Source organism: Callorhinus ursinus, unplaced genomic scaffold, assembly GCF_003265705.2.
Source record: "Callorhinus ursinus isolate GAN/ISIS: 27379988/994484 unplaced genomic scaffold, GSC_fseal_2.0 scaffold140, whole genome shotgun sequence".
NCBI classification, from domain to species: Eukaryota; Metazoa; Chordata; class Mammalia; order Carnivora; family Otariidae; genus Callorhinus; species Callorhinus ursinus.
The window spans coordinates 198,864-216,180 of NW_027397202.1; the positions used below are offsets into that span (position 1 = coordinate 198,864).

At 41.7% G+C, this 17,317-nt stretch overlaps 1 protein-coding gene across 3 annotated transcripts in view; it reads right to left on the reverse strand.

Annotated features, from left to right (window-relative positions):
- The window catches only part of SYCE3 (synaptonemal complex central element protein 3), a 32,564-nt gene that overhangs the window by 13,928 nt on the left and 1,319 nt on the right, over nt 1-17,317 (reverse strand). For 2 of the 3 annotated variants that reach the window (XM_025858680.2, XM_025858678.2), the window contains exons 2-3: nt 16,194-16,413; nt 6,974-7,082 (exon numbers count right to left, since the gene is read on the reverse strand). In XM_025858680.2, the coding sequence (XP_025714465.1) occupies nt 6,974-7,082 (109 nt within the window). In that variant the 5' untranslated portion in view covers nt 16,194-16,413. The remainder of the gene's footprint in view (nt 1-6,973; nt 7,083-16,193; nt 16,414-17,317) is intronic. The other variant, XM_025858679.2, reaches the window with a different exon arrangement.

Consider the following 17,317-nt stretch of genomic DNA (forward strand, 5'->3'; position numbering starts at 1 on the left):
TTGTTTATTTAGCCTGTATAGAAGACAGATCTTAGAGAATGACAGTGGATTAAACTCAGTCAGATGGTGGCTTCAGTTGTAACTGCTATTCAAGATGAGGTTTTGTTGCAAATTAACGCATCCCCTGGTATCTGATACGCAGCTATTGATCTGGCAAATGCTTTTTCTCTACACTTATTGATAAAGACCACCAGAAGCAGTTTGTTTTCTGCCGACAAGGTTAACAACACATCTTCACTCTCCCAACTCAGGTATATCAACTCTCCAGCTCTATGTTATAATTTAGTGGGCAGGGACCTTTAATGCCGTTCTTTCCACAGGACACCAAGTTGGTCCATTACATTAATGATATTAAGCTGATTGGACCTGCTGAGCATAAGAAGCCAGACACAGGAATATATACTGTATGAATCCACTTATATGAAGCTCTAGATAATTATATCAGTTGTTGCCTCGTGCTGGGGAAGGAGGAGTGGGAATTGACTGGGGAGGGGCAGAAGAAAAACTTTTGGAGTGATAGAAATATTCTGTATTTGACAGTTGTGTTGGTTACACTGGTGTATACATTTGGCAAAACCCAGTGAACTGCACACTTAAAATGTGTTTATTTTATTGTTTGTAAATTATACCTAAATAAAGGTGACTTAACAATAAAAAACAAGAACACGATTTATGGGATGCAGTAAAAATATCTAGAGATAAATCCACTGTCCCAAATGTTTTCATGACTTAAAAAGGAATAAAAGTGAATGAACAAAGCATTCAATGCAAAGGTTTAATAGAACAATAGTTAAAAAATTAGGGAAGACAGGAGGAAAAAGCCCAGAAATCCAATTGAGTTCAAATACGGAAAAATAAATACATATTGAGATGCTTTCCTGGCCCAAATGCCCTTCTCTGAGAATTTGTTTTTGTCCACAGGTCCTACAGATGGGTTGGACTTTAACTTCCATGTTATCACCCATGTGGCTTAGCCAATTCTGGCTATGAATGATGTACAATACTGTATATGCATACTTTTCAGCATTTAAAAGCAATAGATTGGATGTACACATAGCATCTTGGAAGAACTGACATACATAGTTCTGAATAAAAAAACAAATAGCACGAGACATATAACACAATACTATTTATAGAAATTTAAAATAAATTTATAAACTAGCAATATACATTTCACAAGAACATACACACAAAAAAGTATATATTAGAATTGTTGTCTATGGGAGAGAGGAAAGGGAATGGGCTATGGGAATAAGGGAATAAAAAAATAAACTAGAGGGGTCCTTCATGGGCCAATGATCATAATGTATCATGAACTGAGGGGTATGATAAAATCAGTTTTCTACAGCTGAGATTGAAAATGGACAAACAATTTGTTCTATAACAGCACAGTCAGGGACTAGAGGAACAGTCTTGAGGAACCAACAGAAAATAAAGTGGAAAATTGTCAGAGTAATAATACAGATTACAGAGATGATGACAAAGAAGATAACACAAAAAGAGATGTACAATATGGATAATTGGAATTTCTGAAGAAGTAAACCAAAGAAATAGTACAAAAAGTATCGCAAGATATGATAAATGAAAAAGTTCTTATAAAAAATACTAAAGGAGCGCCTGAGTGGCTCAGTCAGTTAAGCGTTCAACTCTTGATTTCAGCTCAGGTCATGATCTCAGGGTTGTGGAATCGAGTCCTGCATCTAGCCCTGTGCTGGGCATGGAGCCTGCTTAAGATTCTCTCTCTCCCTCTCCCTCTGCCCCCTACTCCCATTTGTGTGTGTTTACTCTTGCTCTCAAAAAACAAAAACAAAATCAAAAACAAACCAAAAAAACATACTAAAGTCTACAGATCTTGAGGTCTAATGTATCCCAGGAAAAGTGTTAGAGAATATTAACACCAATCTTATGCTGGTGAAGTATAGAACTTCCAGAATAAAGAATCTTAGAGGCAGAAAATGTAAGTCACTTTCAAGAGGAAACACATGGGCAGGCCTCACACTATTCTACAGAGCCACTAAATGCTGAAAACATCTTCTAAGTTGTAAAGAAAATAATCACCTAACCAAATTACCATTCAGTTATAAACACAGACATATTTTTTTAATTTTATTTTTAAGTAATTCCACACCCAACATGGGGCTTGAACCTACAACCCCAAGATCAAGAGTCACACACTCTATCGACTGAGCCATCCAGTGCCCCTGTCTTAACAAATTCAGGAACATGATATCCATAGCTATAGTTTCTAGGTTTAAATATTTGAACTGTTTGAAGACAGAATGTGTAAATCTCAACAACTGTAGGACTTATGATTAGAGAACAGAACGTTAAGTGTTGTAAATATTATTATTATAAATGTCATTTGTAGTTGATAATGAACAATTACTAGTATAATGAATGGCAGTTGTGCGTCAGTTTCTTCATCTGTAAAATAGGGATAGTAAGAGTCCTTATATCTCATACAAGTGTTGTGAGGATTAAATGAACTACTTAATGTAAAGTGCTTTGAACAGCATCTAGCATTTAATAAGTACTGCATAAATATTATTGGTTAGTATTATTAGATCCTGAACAAAATAAATGAAATAGCTGAAGAAATAACATGAGTTTCCTTAATATTTTTCCACAGACTTCTTAATTTTGGAACAATCTTATAGAAGCTAATGTATTTTTCATGGTGAAGAAATACTTGTTTAAAGTGAAGAAGTCCTGGGCGCCTGGGTGGCTCAGTTGGTTAAGCGACTGCCTTCAGCTCAGGTCATGATCCTGGAGTCCCGGGATCGAGTCCCACATCGGGCTCCCTGCTTCTCCCTCTGAGGGAGTCTGCTTCTCCCTCTGACCCTCTTCCCTCTCATGCTTCCTATCTCTCATTCTCTCTCTCTCTCAAATAAATAAATAAAATCTTTAAAAAAAATAAAGTGAAGAAGTCCTAAAAAATAAAATAAAATAAATAAAGTGAAGAAGTCCTGGGATTGAGTCCTGCATTGGGCTCCCTGCTCAGTGGGGAGTCTGCTTCTCCCTCTGCCCCTCCCACCCACTTGTGCTCTCTTGCTATCTCTCTCTCTCAAATAAATAAATAAAATCTTAAAAAAAAATAAAGTGAATTTCTTCAGTTTCACTTCAATTTAAATTCTTCAGTAAAATTAAGGGGAATAATCTATTTTAAAAAAGTAGCTTATATAGTATGATTCCATTTCAATGAAAGCATATCTTTCAAAAAAAAAAAAGATTCCTCCATGCATCAACCATTGATCCATCATTCTATTTTTGCATAGACAGAGACTTGCCATAAGGTTCACCAATGTTAACAGTTAATTCTGGGTGACTGAATTTTGTTGATTTTATTTTTTCTGTTGTTTCAGCTTTTATTTATTTTTGAGAGAGAGAGAATCTTAAGAAGTCTCCATGTGATGTGGGGATTGATCTCACACGACCCTGAGATCATGACCTGAGCCGAAATCAAGAGTTGGTCGCTTAACCGACTGAACCACCCAGGGGGTCCCCCTTTTTAACTTTTAGTTTTGCAAAGCTTCCTAAATGATCTTTCCTTTAGTCTTCACTCTCCAAACCATCCCTCCTTGGTTATCAGAGGTATCTTTCTTTCTTTTTTTTAATTTTTAATTTAATTTTTTAAAGGATTTTATTTATTTATTTGACAGAGAGAGAGATAGCGAGAGGAGGAACATCAGCAGGGGGAGTGGGAGAGGGAGAAGCCGGCTTCCCACTGAGCAGGGAGCCCGATGCGGGGCTCGATCCCAGGACCCTGGGATCATGACACGAGCCGAAGGCAGACGCTTAACGACTGAGCCACCCAGGCGTCGCCCCCCACCTTTTTTAAAGATTTATTTATTTGAGAGAGAGAAAGAGAGAGAGCAAGCAGGGGGGAGGGGCAGAAGGCGAGAGAGAAACTCAAGCAGACTCCTCACTGAGCGAGGAGCCCAACATGGGGCTCGGTCCCATGACCCTGAGATCAGACTTGAGCTGAAACCAAGAGTCAGAAGCTTTAACTGACTGCATCACCCAGGCACCCCCAGGGGTATCTTTCTAAAACACAAGTTTCTTCCTTGAAATCCCAAATGGCTTCCTCTTACCTAAATAAGAAAGGTCAGACTCCTTAGCTTGGCACTGAGAACCTTCTCACCTCTTCAGCCTCTTCTTTCTTTGGCCTGTGATCTTGTGATTCCCATGCACTAACCTCGTTCCCTGACTATGCCTGGCTCTCCTTCCCTGGCACACAGCCTTGGCTATCTCTTCTACAGGGTTGCCCTTCCTGTCTACCTCCAGCATCCCGACCTCATCCGTCCAATCTCAATTCCTTCCCTAATGCTCTGTTCAAAGCCTCACTTGCCTCCCCAAGCAGTCAGCCTCTCTTTCTTCTCTGTTCCCTCCCCAGTACTTGGTATATACCATTATCAACATTTACCAGATTATAGTTTTAATATAAAATTAAAATGTGTTTTAATTTACATATTTAAATTATAATTAGTCATCTTGATGTCTGTTTCTGGCCCCCTACCCACTTCTTCTAATGAAGGAGCATCTCTATCTGATATCTCTATTCAACTTTCTTTTCTTTTATTTTTTAAAGGCAGGTCACCCGTGACGTGAGATGCTGCATTTTTTTAAAAGATTTTATTTATTTGCCAGAGAGAGAGAGAGAGAGCGCGCGCACAAGCAAGGGGAGCAGCAGGCAGAGGGAGAGGGAGAAGCAGCTCTTCTGCTGAGCAAGGAGCCTGATGCGGGGCTCCATCCCAGGATCCTGGGATCATGACCCAAACCACCGAAGACAGACACTCAAACGATTGAGCCATCCAGGTGTCCCTCCTTCCTTTCTTTTCTTTTCTTTCTTTCTTTTTTTTCTTCTCTCTCTCTCTTTCTTTCAGATTTTATTTATTTGAGAAAGAGAGCATAAACAGGGGAGGGGCAGAGGGAGAGGGAGAAGCAGACTCCCCACTGAGCAGGGAGCCCGATGCACAGGACTCCATCCCAGGACCCCGGGATCCTGACCTGAGCTGAAGGCAGATGCTTAACCAACTGAGCCACCGCTCCATGCCCAGGGGCCCCTCTCTATTCAACCTTAATCCTAGAATAGTACATAGTAGGTGCTAAGTGAATGTTGTTAGATAGGAGAATATTTTATTAGATTGAAGGAATTATATAACTTTTGGTAGAAAATGTATTATAGAACTTTTTTTAAAAAAATACTTTCTTTCTTTATTTGACAGAGAAAGAGACAGCGAGAGAGGGAACACAAGCAGGGGGAGTGGGAGAGGGAGAAGCAGGCTTCTTGCTGAGCAGGGGGCCCAATGCGGGGCTCGATCCCAGGACCCTGGGATCATGACCTGAGCTGAAGGCAGACGCTTAACGACTGAGCCACCCAGGCACCCCTATAGAACTTTTTTTAAAAGAAGATTTTATTTATTTATTTGAGAGAGAGCGCGCACGCTAGAGAGAGCATGAGCTAGGGGAGGGGCAGAGGGAGAAGCAGACTCCCTGCTGAGCAGGGACCCCCGATGGTGATGCGCGGATCAGGGATCAATGCCAGAACCCCAGGATCACAACCTGAGCTGAAGGCAGCCACTTAACCAACTGAGCCACCCAGATGCCCGAATTATAGAACTTTTTTAAAAAGGTGGTTTAAAAAAAAAAACTTTCAAGTACACAGACAAAAAAATGCAAACATTTCTAAGTAGAAGCCTGTTGTAATAAATGGAGATAATTTGCAAACTAATGTCCTTAAAAATAGTTTGTTTCTCATTTGAGTAGAGTATGCATGCTTTCTAAAATTTGTTTTATATTAGTATTTTCTCTAATATAACTTAGGCTTACAAATTATTTTTTTTAAAGATTTTATTTATTTATTTGAGACAGAGAGAATGAGAGAGAGAGCACATGAGAGGGGGGAGGGTCAGAGGGAGAAGCAGACTCCCCGCCGAGCAGGGAGCCCGATGTGGACTCGATCCAGGGACTCCAGGATCATGACCTGAGCCGAAGGCAGTCGCCCAACCAACTGAGCCACCCAGGCGCCCTTAGGCTTACAAATTAAAGAATTATTCATATTCTGAATTAGAACAAATTAAAGAAATTATAATGGGGAGGGGCGCCTGGCTGGCTCAGTCAGTGGAACATGTGACTCTTGATCTAAGCCTCACATTGGTTGTGAGATTACTTAAAAATAAAATCTTAAAAAAATAAAGAAATTATAATGGTATCACTACCACGGCTGTTTATCACTTAATGGAAACATGTTGAATAACAGACTAACATTCTTTTCCCAAAATGGAGAAATTTGTTCAACTCCGTTGCTGCTTTATTCCACTGAACTAACTGTACCTCCCATTTCAGCACCTCATCAGTCTTAGCACTATTACTCTGAATTCTTTATTTAAACAACTCATAGAAAGAAAGTTCCAATTCTGTTCACAGGTGTTATATTAATATTGTTTGTCATTTGCTGAGTATTTGAGCTTGGGTCTGGTACTGTGCCCAGTTACAAAAAAGAAATCACTATTTCTGCCCTTAGGAAGATAAGAGTCCAGTTGCAGAGATAAAATACAAACACACATAAAGTAATCAGAAAACACTTCAAGGCAATATTTAGTGGTAGTGTCCAGTTTTGTGGTATAGTAGTTACATGGTATAGAAGTTGATGTCTAATTATAATTTAAATATGTAAATTAAAACACATTTTAATTTTATATTAAAACTATAATCTGGTAAATGTTGATAATGGTATATACCAAGTACTGGGGAGGGAACAGAGAAGAAAGAGAGGCTGACTGCTTGGGGAGGCGAGTGAGGCTTTGAACAGAGCATTAGGGAAGGAATTGAGATTGGACGGATGAGGTAGGGGTGCTGGAGGTAGACAGGACAGTTCCTTGTGGTCAAGGAAGGCCTTGTTAATGCAGTTGATTTGAGCTCCGAAGTGTAGGAAGAATTTGAGCTACTGGCAATAAGGGGGAAAACACCCTACCTGAGATTTTCTCCATCTCTTCCAGTAGCTTTTCCAAGTCTTTATTCAGGTCTGACAGCATTTTCAGCATGTTGTCATAGTTTCTTTCTCCAGGGTCAGAATCAGCCATCTGGGCAGTGCACAGAAAGAAGACGCAGATTTGAAATAGATGGACGTTTCAATTCCAGCTCTATTTCTCACACCTGGATAGCCCAAGCCAGAAATCTGAGGTCATCTTTTTTTTTTTTTAAGATTTTATTTATTTATTTATTTGAGAGAGAGAGAATGAGAGGTAGAGAGCACGAGAGGGAAGAGGGTCAGAGGGAGAAGCAGACTCCCCGCCGAGCAGGAAGCCCGATGCGGGACTCGATCCCGGGACTCCAGGATCATGACCTGAGCCGAAGGCAGTCGCTTAACCGACTGAGCCACCCAGGCGCCCTGAGGTCATCTTTAATTCCTCCTTATCTTATTTTCCTGACCCAAGGGGTCACTGAAATTCACCCATTTTATTTGTTCATGGAATATTTACTCATCTATGGGTCAAGAAGGCCCAGTGCTTGGGAGTTGCCCGTGAACACTGCCTTTGTGGAACTCATAGCCTAGCCCAGCTCTTTAAAGTCTTTATCCTCCCTCTCTCCAAGGTTGCAGCTCTACTTGAGGTCCATTCTGTTATCCACCATTGAAGAGATTTACTGAGCATCTACTATGTGCCAGACATCTACTATGGCTCTGTAGATACTGTAGTATATTTGTGGATGCAGACAGATAAAACCCATGCTCTCACCGAGCTTCCATTCCAGGGGGAGATACAAATAATAAACAACAGAATGGTAAAGATACCTTTGGTTTGTGGTCACTGCAAAAATAAAACAAAACAGCATGGTTTAATAAAGAGAATCTTTCACGGGGAGGGGTGCTTTAGCTTGTCAACTCAGCTAAGTCCTTTCTAATGAAGCCGCATTTGAACTGATACTTCAATGATAAGCATTTCTTTTAAAAGATTTTATTTTATTTTACTTTACTTATTAGAGAGACAGAGCATGAGCAGGGAGGGGGGGCAGAGGCAGAGGGCCAAGCAGACTCCCCGCTGAGCAGGGAGCTTAATGTGGGGCTCAGTTCCAGGACCCCGAGATCATGACTTGAGCTGAAGGCAAATGCTCAACTGACAGAGCCACCCAGGAGCCCTTGACACTTGAATGATAAAAAGGAATTGGCATGTAAAGAGCTAAGGAAGAGTTCTAGACAGAATGGCTCAAGAAAAGGTGGGAGTGGTGCTCATGTGTTTTAAAGCATGGAAAGAAAGTACAGAATGGGGTCGAGGAGAAAAGTGGTATGAGGTAGATCAGTTCGGTAGGCAAGAATTTTGGTTTTATTTTGAGTGTGAGGAAAAGCCACTGGAAATTGAAAGCGGGGGATTATGTTTTAAGATAATGACTTCAGCTGCCATTTGGAAAATGGACTACTACAGAAGGTTGAGAGGAGGTAAGAGTGGGAGAACCAGTTAGTTAAGGGAGCACTAGAATGGTCTAGAGATGGAAGTAGCTTTGGGCTAGGGTGGTAAGTAATGATATCAATGGTGAAAAGTGGAGGGGTTCAGACTGTATTTTGGAAGATAAGCCAGAAGAATTGGGAAAAGGATCTGATGTGTCTAGGTTTGCAGAGGTAAGTGGTGGTAAGAGAAAAATCAAAATGACTCCTAATTTTGATGAGAACAACTTGATATGAGGTGTTATTAACTGAAGTGGGGAAGACTAAGAGAAGAACGGATTAGAAGGGAAACCAAATACTCGATTTTTTAAAAAAAGTTTTATTTATTTAAGTAATCTCCACCCAATGTGGGGCTTGAACTCACAGCCCTGAGATTAAGAGTCACAGGCTCCACTGACTGAGCCAGCCAGGTCCCCCCCAAATGCTCTATTTTGAATATGTTAACGTGACATGCCTATTAGGCCTCAGAGTAGAGATTCAAATAGGCAGTTGAATATATAGGCCTGGAGTTCGGGAGAAAGGTTGGAGCTAAAAATACAAAGTTTGGAACTAACGTGCATGCTCTCTTCACCTTTCATTTGGACTATTTTCATAAACTCCTAACTGTTCTTCCTGCTTCTGGCTTCATCTTGTCAAATCCATTTTCCAGTTCACCTCCCGAATGACTTTACCTAACATGTAAATCTGACCATGTCACTCTGTTTACAACCCTTCAAGAGCTCCCATTTTCTTTCAGGATAAAACATAACCTCTTTACTACATATATAAGATCCTTTATAATCAAGCTCCTGACTGTTCCCATTCTCATCCAGTTCTGGGTTGTGACCAAATAATTGAAGAAAACCTTAAGAGATCTCAAATTAAAATCTGTAAGAGTTGTGTATTTCCCTGAGACATGATTAAAAAAGATCCATGAAAAAACATAAAACTCTGCAAAGTTAAAAAAATTACAGTTTTCTTATAAAAGAGCTAAAGAAATACAAAATGGAATAAAATCATTCTATCATGTGAAGTGGTTACAAAATCTGTGCAAAGGCAAGAAGTAGATAATGACACAATTCATATCTAAGTTGTGCAGGCTACTTGCTCAATTCATTAATTTATAAGATACCAGTTATAGTCTTTTACCCATACATTCAACACATATTTATTGAGCACTATTTTAGATTCTGAGGATACGGCAGTGAACAAAACAGGTTAAAATTCCTGGTCTCATGGAATTTATAGTCTACTGGTGAGAGAACATAAACAAGATTAATAAGTGAAATAAATATAAGGAGGGGATAAGTACCAAGGACAAAAGTCAACCAGAGATGGAGGGTGGAAGAGTGTGTGTGAAGGGGGTGGCTGCAATTTAAATAAGTGTACAGGCTTGTTGTGATGAGCACAGGGTGTTGTATGGAAGTGTTGAACCACTATATTGTACACCTGAAACTAATATTACACTGTATGTCAACTAACTAGAATTTAAATAAAAACTTAAAACAAAACAAAACAAAGGAGCAAAGGGGGAAAAAAAAAGGGAGAGGTAAACCTCTGTTTAGAAACAGACTCTTAACTATAGAGAACAAACTGACAGTTACCAGAAGGGAGGTGAGTGGGGGGATGGTTTAAATAGGTGATATTTAAGGAGTGTACTTGTGATGAGCACTGAGTCTTGATTAAAAGTGTTGAATCACTATATTGTACACCTGAAAATACAGGTCTTTGAAACTAATATTACACTGTATGTTAACTAAATGGGATTTAAATAAAAACTTAGAAATAAATAAATGTGCTGGGAAGGCCTCGCTGAAGTGATTTTGACCAGAGACTTGCAGGAAGTGAGAGAATGGACCATACAGATATCTGGGAAAAGTGCATCCCAGGCAGAGAAAAGAGTAAGAACAAAGGCCCTGAGCTCGGAGTCAGGTGGATGAGCTGGAGAAAGAGCAACAAAGTCAATATAGTTGGTATAGAGAGAGGGAAGGGGAGAGTAGTGGAAGATGAAGTCAACATATGGGGGGTAGAATTATGGTGGGCCTTGTAGGCCACCAAAAAGACTTTTTCTTTGAGTGAGATAGGAGTCTGGAGGGTGATAATCTGATTTACATGTTGATAAATCACTAGGTTGAGAGTAGCTTGTCTGGACCTGGGTGGAAGCAGGGAGACTAAGAGGCCACTAATGCAGAATAATGCAGGGGAGAGAAAATAACAGTTTGGATTAGCATAGAAATGATGTAAGTAGTATGAAAGAGGATAATTCAGGGTACATTTTGAGGGCAGGGCCAACAAGATTTGCTGAGTCAATGTGGAGTCAGAGATGACACGAAGATTTTTGGCTGGGTAACCAGAAATGGAGATACCATTAACTGAGATGGGGGAAAACTAGAAGACACTGGGTTGTGTGGGGAAGAAAGAACTCAGTTTTGAACATGTTAAGATGCCTATGAGGCATCCAAGTGGGGATGCTGAGTAGGCAACTGGATAAATGAATTCAGAGGGAGACTAGGCTAAAGATAGAAATTTGGGAGTCATCAGCATTCAGGGTTAAGGTTAGGGTTATTTAAGACACGAGAATGGGTGAGGTTAAGGGAGATAATACAGATGGAGAAGAGGTCCATCAAGTTAGGGGAGATGCGAAGGAACCAGCCAAAGAGACTGAGGGAGAGGAGCCAGAGAGGTAGAAGGGGAACCAGTCCTGACTCCTAAGTCAAGTCCAGGCTCTCAGAGAGTCACTGGACCCCAGCTAATGTCCTCTGATCATATGAAATCTCAGCAAGCTGAGAAGACAACTCTAAAGAATTCAAGAGACAGGAACTCCAAAAACTGTATGGGATAAAATAGGTGTTTCCTTAATGAGTGAATAATTTATAATGCTGAGAAGGTGAGGACTTAAGATAGGACATGTTGAAGAGCATAAAAAAGTAGAATTGCTGGGGGACCTGGGTGGCTCGGTCAGTTAAACGTCTGCCTTTGGCTCAGGTCATGATCCCAGGGTCCTGGGATTGAGCCCCGCATCAGGCTCCCTTATCAACGGAGAGTCTGCTTCTCCCTCTCCTCCCTGCTCATGCTCTCTCTTGCTATCTCTTTTGTCTCTCTTTCAAATAAATAAATAAAATCTTTAAAAAAAGTAGAATTCCTGTGAAAATTTGGTATTTTATGCATTTCTATGTTTAAGAGAATTTGGCTTATTAGAGTAACAGGTCAGCTCTGTCATTCTAGTTTAAAATGTGAAAATGATTATGGGTTACAATTTTATTTTTTTAAAGATTTTATTTATTTGAGAGAGAGAGCACACAACTGGGGGGTGGGGGGAGGGGCAGAGGGAAAAGGGGGGCAGCCACCCAGGCACCCCTGATTATGGGTTATAATTTTAAGTCAAAATCTTTGTAACTTTATAAAAAGCTTTAGGACATTTAAGAGAACCTGAAGTTCATCATATTTATGTTTGGCTTATGATATTTATAAGAATTACTTAAGAAAGTAAAAGGTTTGTTGTTAAGACAACTGAGAGTACTTGCAAGACTCTGTAGTGCTCTTCCTGCCTCAATCATGGACACCCACACAGAAATAGGGGCTGCAGGGTCAAAGTAGTCTGGAATGCTGAGCCCCCCCCACATGGAGAGCAACTGTTCTGGAGTCTCCCAGACCTGTGATGGACCTCATGGGAATGGGAATTAAACTTTTGTTAAACCACACACACACACACACACGCACACACGCACACAAAATGAGTTTAAGTTTGTACATGGAACAAAAACATAATATTATTACTATTTAAATTTGTTAGACCTAGAATAAAATTGAGAGTTTAGAATGAGATAATCTTTAGACTAAATAATCTAATAATCTGATTTAGAACATAAACTAAACTTAAATGCTCAAGAAAAACTGGATTTTGGGGGCACCTGGGTGGCTCAGTCCTTAAGTGTCTGCCTTCGGCTCAGGTCATGATCCCAGGGTCCTGGGATCGAGCCCCACATTGGGCTCCCTGCTCAGCGGGGAGCCTGCTTCTCCCTCTCCCACTCCCCCTGCTTGTGTTCTTGGTCTCACTCTCTCTTTCTCTCTGCCAAATGAATAAATAAAATCTAAAAAAAAAAAAGACTGGATTTTTAATATTAGTAACTTTAATAAAATAAATATTAATTTTTAAAACCAAATAAACATTCAAATACTCTTTTCTCTGTCTAAATAATGCCTTTAGAGTCACCAAAGCTCATATTTATCAATATCTAGCCATGTCCTCATATTTACCCTAAGCTTCAGTCATATCCAATATTTGGTAAATTGGGTTATCTACCATATGCCAACCAGCACTACAGAAACTGGGAATTAAAAAATAAATAGGTACTCAGTCCTGCCATCAAGGAATAAGTCTGACAAAAAGAAACCTGTTGTAAAGCAAGATTCTTTGAAGAGCAATAGCCATTCATCCAGATGCCCTTGCTCAGTTTCAAACCAAAGCCTTCTCATATAAAATGGCCCTTATAGCCACGTCATTGAGAACTCTGAAAACTCCACATTCTCCCTTTCCTCCATGTGTTTACATATATTATTCTACTGCCTGAAATACCCTTCCCTCACTCTCTTGTTTTTAAAGACTCAGCTCAAGGGTCACTTCTAGAAGTCTTTCCTCACATTCCCATAGCCAACTCCGAAGGTTGCACCTCTTTTGCATTCCCATAGTTTCTGCACCTCTTCCAGCCAGACACTGTTCTAAGCATTTACATCTTTAGAAGAACCCTAAAAAGTAAGTACTATTATTATTCCAATTTACAGATGAGGAAAACAAGGCTCATAGACATGAACTAAGTTGCCCGAGGTCAGACAGCAAAGACACAGATCTGAGAATTGGGCCCTGAGAATCTGGCTCCGTCTGTGTGCTCACACATTATACTACTGGTATGCAATAAATTCTTGATAAGCACGTGAGTGAACAGAACTAATGAGATGTAGTAAGCAACTAAAGAATAACTTGTGTATACCTTGCAACCCCAGGCTAGAACGCAGGCTCTGCCACATATGGGCTGTGAAAGCCTGGCAAGTTACCCTATCTTCTTAAGTCTCAGCTTCCTCTTCTGTAAAATGGTAATAATAGCTCCTTTGCAGGTTATTGTGAAGATGCACACAGCTATGGGTATAGTAGGCACCCACATTTACCAAATGAAATAGTTGGCATGACTATATGTGTAACACCAGGTACAGACAGAATAGTTGCTCAGAAAATGTTTTACTATAATGAGGTGAGAAAGAGATATGAAGCCAATAATATAAAAGCTAACAATTATTCCATGCTTAATATGTGCCAGGAACTGTGTAAATTCTCAGTGAGCATTAACTGATTTACAACCATGTAACATAGTAAGTGCTACACTCTCCTTGTTGTACAGATAAGGAAACTGAGGATTGTGGAAGAATCTAACGGAAGTCACATAGCCAAACAGTAGTAGAACTGGATTGGAGTGTAGTCCTGATTCTAGAGGTGGAGCTCGTTAGCCTATTTTCTCACAACTGTCTCAGACAATACAGTGGGTGGTTTTGAGCTTGACTGTCAGGAGAGACAAAGGACAAAGAATGGGGGTAGAGGAATGGAATGAAGAGGCTAACAGTGAGCTCAATTTGGGGCAGCTTGAGTGTGTGGTGCCTATGGTGTATCCAGGCAAAGCTATTCAACAAACAGTTGAAATACAGGATTAGAGCCCTAGAGAGAGAGAGTAAACTGAAAATAAAGATTTGATGGTGGTTTAAATTATGGGAAAAGATGAAATCATTCACAGTGAATGTATAAAAGAAGAGAAAATGGACTTGGAAGAAGCCTTAAAAATCAGCCCTTAAAAGCAGAAGGAAACAAACCCATAAAGGACACTGATAAACAGAAATGTAGAGAACTGGGGAGTGGGTAGTTGAGACCAACAGAAGAGAGGAGGGACAGGCCAGTTAATTCATTTAGTCAACAAATATTTATTGACTATCAGGCACTGTTTTAGGTGCTAGGAGTGTATTAGCAAACAAAAGACAATACTTGCCCTTGTAGAGTTGACATTCTGGTCAAGGGAGATAGGCAATAAACACATAAATACAGAAAACGTCAAGCGGTAATAGAAAATAAAACAAAGCTAAGGCAGTTTACAAAATAATGGAGTGGCAAGAACCATTCCATCTATGGTGAACTATGGAAATCCCCTCTGAGAAGGTGAGTCTTCAAACAGATTCAAGAAAGTGAGTGTGTGAGTCCTGTGGATATCTCAGGGAAGAGTTCTATGCAGAGGAAACAGGGATGAAAAAGCCTTGAGGCTAACTGCTTGAGTGTGGTTGGAGAAGAACAAGAAAGCTAGAAATGCAGAGGAATGACGGAGGGCACGATGTTAGGAGATGAGGCTGAGGCTGGGGGAGATATTACAGTTTATATAAGACTGACTTTTATTCTGAGTGAGCTGAGGAGATACTAGAGAAATTTGAGGGAGTGACACGATATTTGAATTATGATTTAAAAGGATTTCTCTGGGAGTGTCCGACTCTTGGTTTCAGCCCAGGTTATGATCTCAGGGTCGTGGGACCAAGCCCTGGGTCAGGCTCCACACTGGGTGTGGGGTCTGCTTATGATTCTCTCTCCCCCTCTGCCCACCAGCCCGGCTTACGCACACGTGCTGTCTCTCTCCAAAACAAACAAATAAATCAAAGGATCACTCTGGCTGCAATGTTGAGAGCAGACTGGGATGGGGATGGTGGAGCAGAGAGGAGGCTGCTGCAGAACTCCAGGTAAGGGATGACGGGGCTTGGACCAGAGTGTTAGAAGTGGCAGTAGTGAGAAGTGACTGGATTCTAAATATGTTGGAAACATGGAGCCAACAGTATGTGCTGACATTCAAGTAGAAATATAAATCTGCAGTGTGGTGAAAAGCCTGGCTGAACATCTGTACTGGGGAGTCACTGGGGTACAGATGGCATTTAAGGCCATGGGACTAGCTGAGATCTCCGGGGAAGTGAGGGTGGATGGAAGGGAGATCTGAGCTCTCCAATGTGTAGAATTTGGGAGGAAGAGGAACCAGCAAAGGAGACTGAAAAGCAGCAGCCAGTGAGCTAGAAGAACCAGGAGAGATCAGTGGAAGCCAAGTCTTGGAAGCCAAGCAAAGAAAGTAAACAAAGAGCGATCAATTGTGTCTCATATAAAGCAGCATAAGGAATAAAAAGTGGATTCGACATGGATTCAACAATCTGAAGGTCACTTGCAAACCTGACAGAAGCTGTTTTCATGGGGTGGCAGGGACAAAAGCCTGACTGCAATGTGTTTAGAGAGAAGGGAAGAGAAGCAAAACTTGTGTGTTCTGGTTCAAAGAGAAGCAGAGAAAGGGCCAGTAGTTGGAATGTAATGTGAAGTTACCGGTGTTTTTTGTTTTTAAATTGGGAGATGTTACACCAATGTCAAATATTACAAAAGGGCCCAATGAATTTAGGACATTTTATTTGGGTGTCAGGTCTCAGTGAGTAACTGAATAACAGTAACAATGACAACAAGATTTCTGTGAATAAAGAATTAATGGAGCATTAAACAAAATAGACAAGCATGCAGATTCAGTTGAGACAGGCAGGAGAAACAGGAGATAGTGACAAGATGATAGAGAGATTTTCTCTTTTTTTAATTTACAAAGGCAGAGACTTGCCTGTCTTTAGGTTTCTATGGAAAGAACTAGTTGAACAGAGAAGGCTGAAATCAAGAGAAAGGGTAACAATGGTGCACGGGCTGGTTTCAGACAGGAAAAAGTCACCTTACCCTCTGAAGGGAAGAGAAGGGTAAGGTAGGGTCCAGGTGGTCCAGGTTCAGGCCTGAGGTCTCTAGCTCACCCACAAATGGCAGTGAACATGTTCTTGGTTTCAGGAGAATGATACAGGTTTGGTAAAGCTGCGCGCCTCACTAGAGGGACTTGGATATGCAGCAGAGAAGCCGTGGTCGTGTGGCTGGGGTCACATGGCTGCACGGGACCCTCAGGACTCTAGGGTAGCACAAAGAAAAGGTATGGAGTGTAGCTGGCTTGGGCTTTTGAAACGTGTGTGGTGGACAGACAAGGTGAGGGCACAGGTAAGAGAGCGGATTAAGAGGTGTGTAAGATGATGGGTGGGGACGAAGCAGAAGCATGGAGACCAAGTCCTTGAGGGGCAGGTGGAATGGGGGTGGACGCTGTGACCAGAGTGATGCTGGCTCTCAGAGGAGGGGTGGGCAGATCCACGGAAAGGGTATGAGCGGGGCAGAGGGAGACCATGCGGTCGGAGCCCATGTCTTTTCCTCCTGATAAGGTTGCTGCAGGGGAGCAAGACTAGGGTGGAAAGGAGCGCTAGACCGGTGCCCATGCCGAAGGGGGTGAGGTAACGGCAGACGAATGGGGTTAGGTGAGCAGAGGCGGTGTGGCAGTGGGAGAGGGTGGCCTTAAGGAGACTGGGTGCGAAGGGCTTGAGGTCACAGGGGTCCTGGGGAATGGAGACTCCAGAGCTGTGCAGGGCTCAGGGCCTGGGGTCCTGGTTGTAGTCTCAGGGTCTTGCCTGGTCTGAAGAGTTTGGTAGAGGCTGGGGTCCCCCTGGAAATTAGAACTGGGAAAGGACAAGAGGGGCTCTTGGGTGGAGATTCCTGGCGGGGGGTGTGTGCGTGAACAGCGCAGGAACAGCACGTGTATGTGTGGTGGGAGTCCTGGGGTCAGAGGAGCAGGAGGCTCTGGGAGCACCCCCAGCGTGTAGATGTCAGGGACTGGCGTGTGTGGGGTGTGGGGTGCAGGTGTTCCAGCTGGGGGAGCAACAGGCCCTACGGGAGAGTCCAGGGCTGGAACGTGCAGCGTGAGGGGTCTGGAGGAAGTGTGGGGTGAGGGGGCCGGGGTGAGGGCAGGGTGTGGGGGATGGGGGAAACTG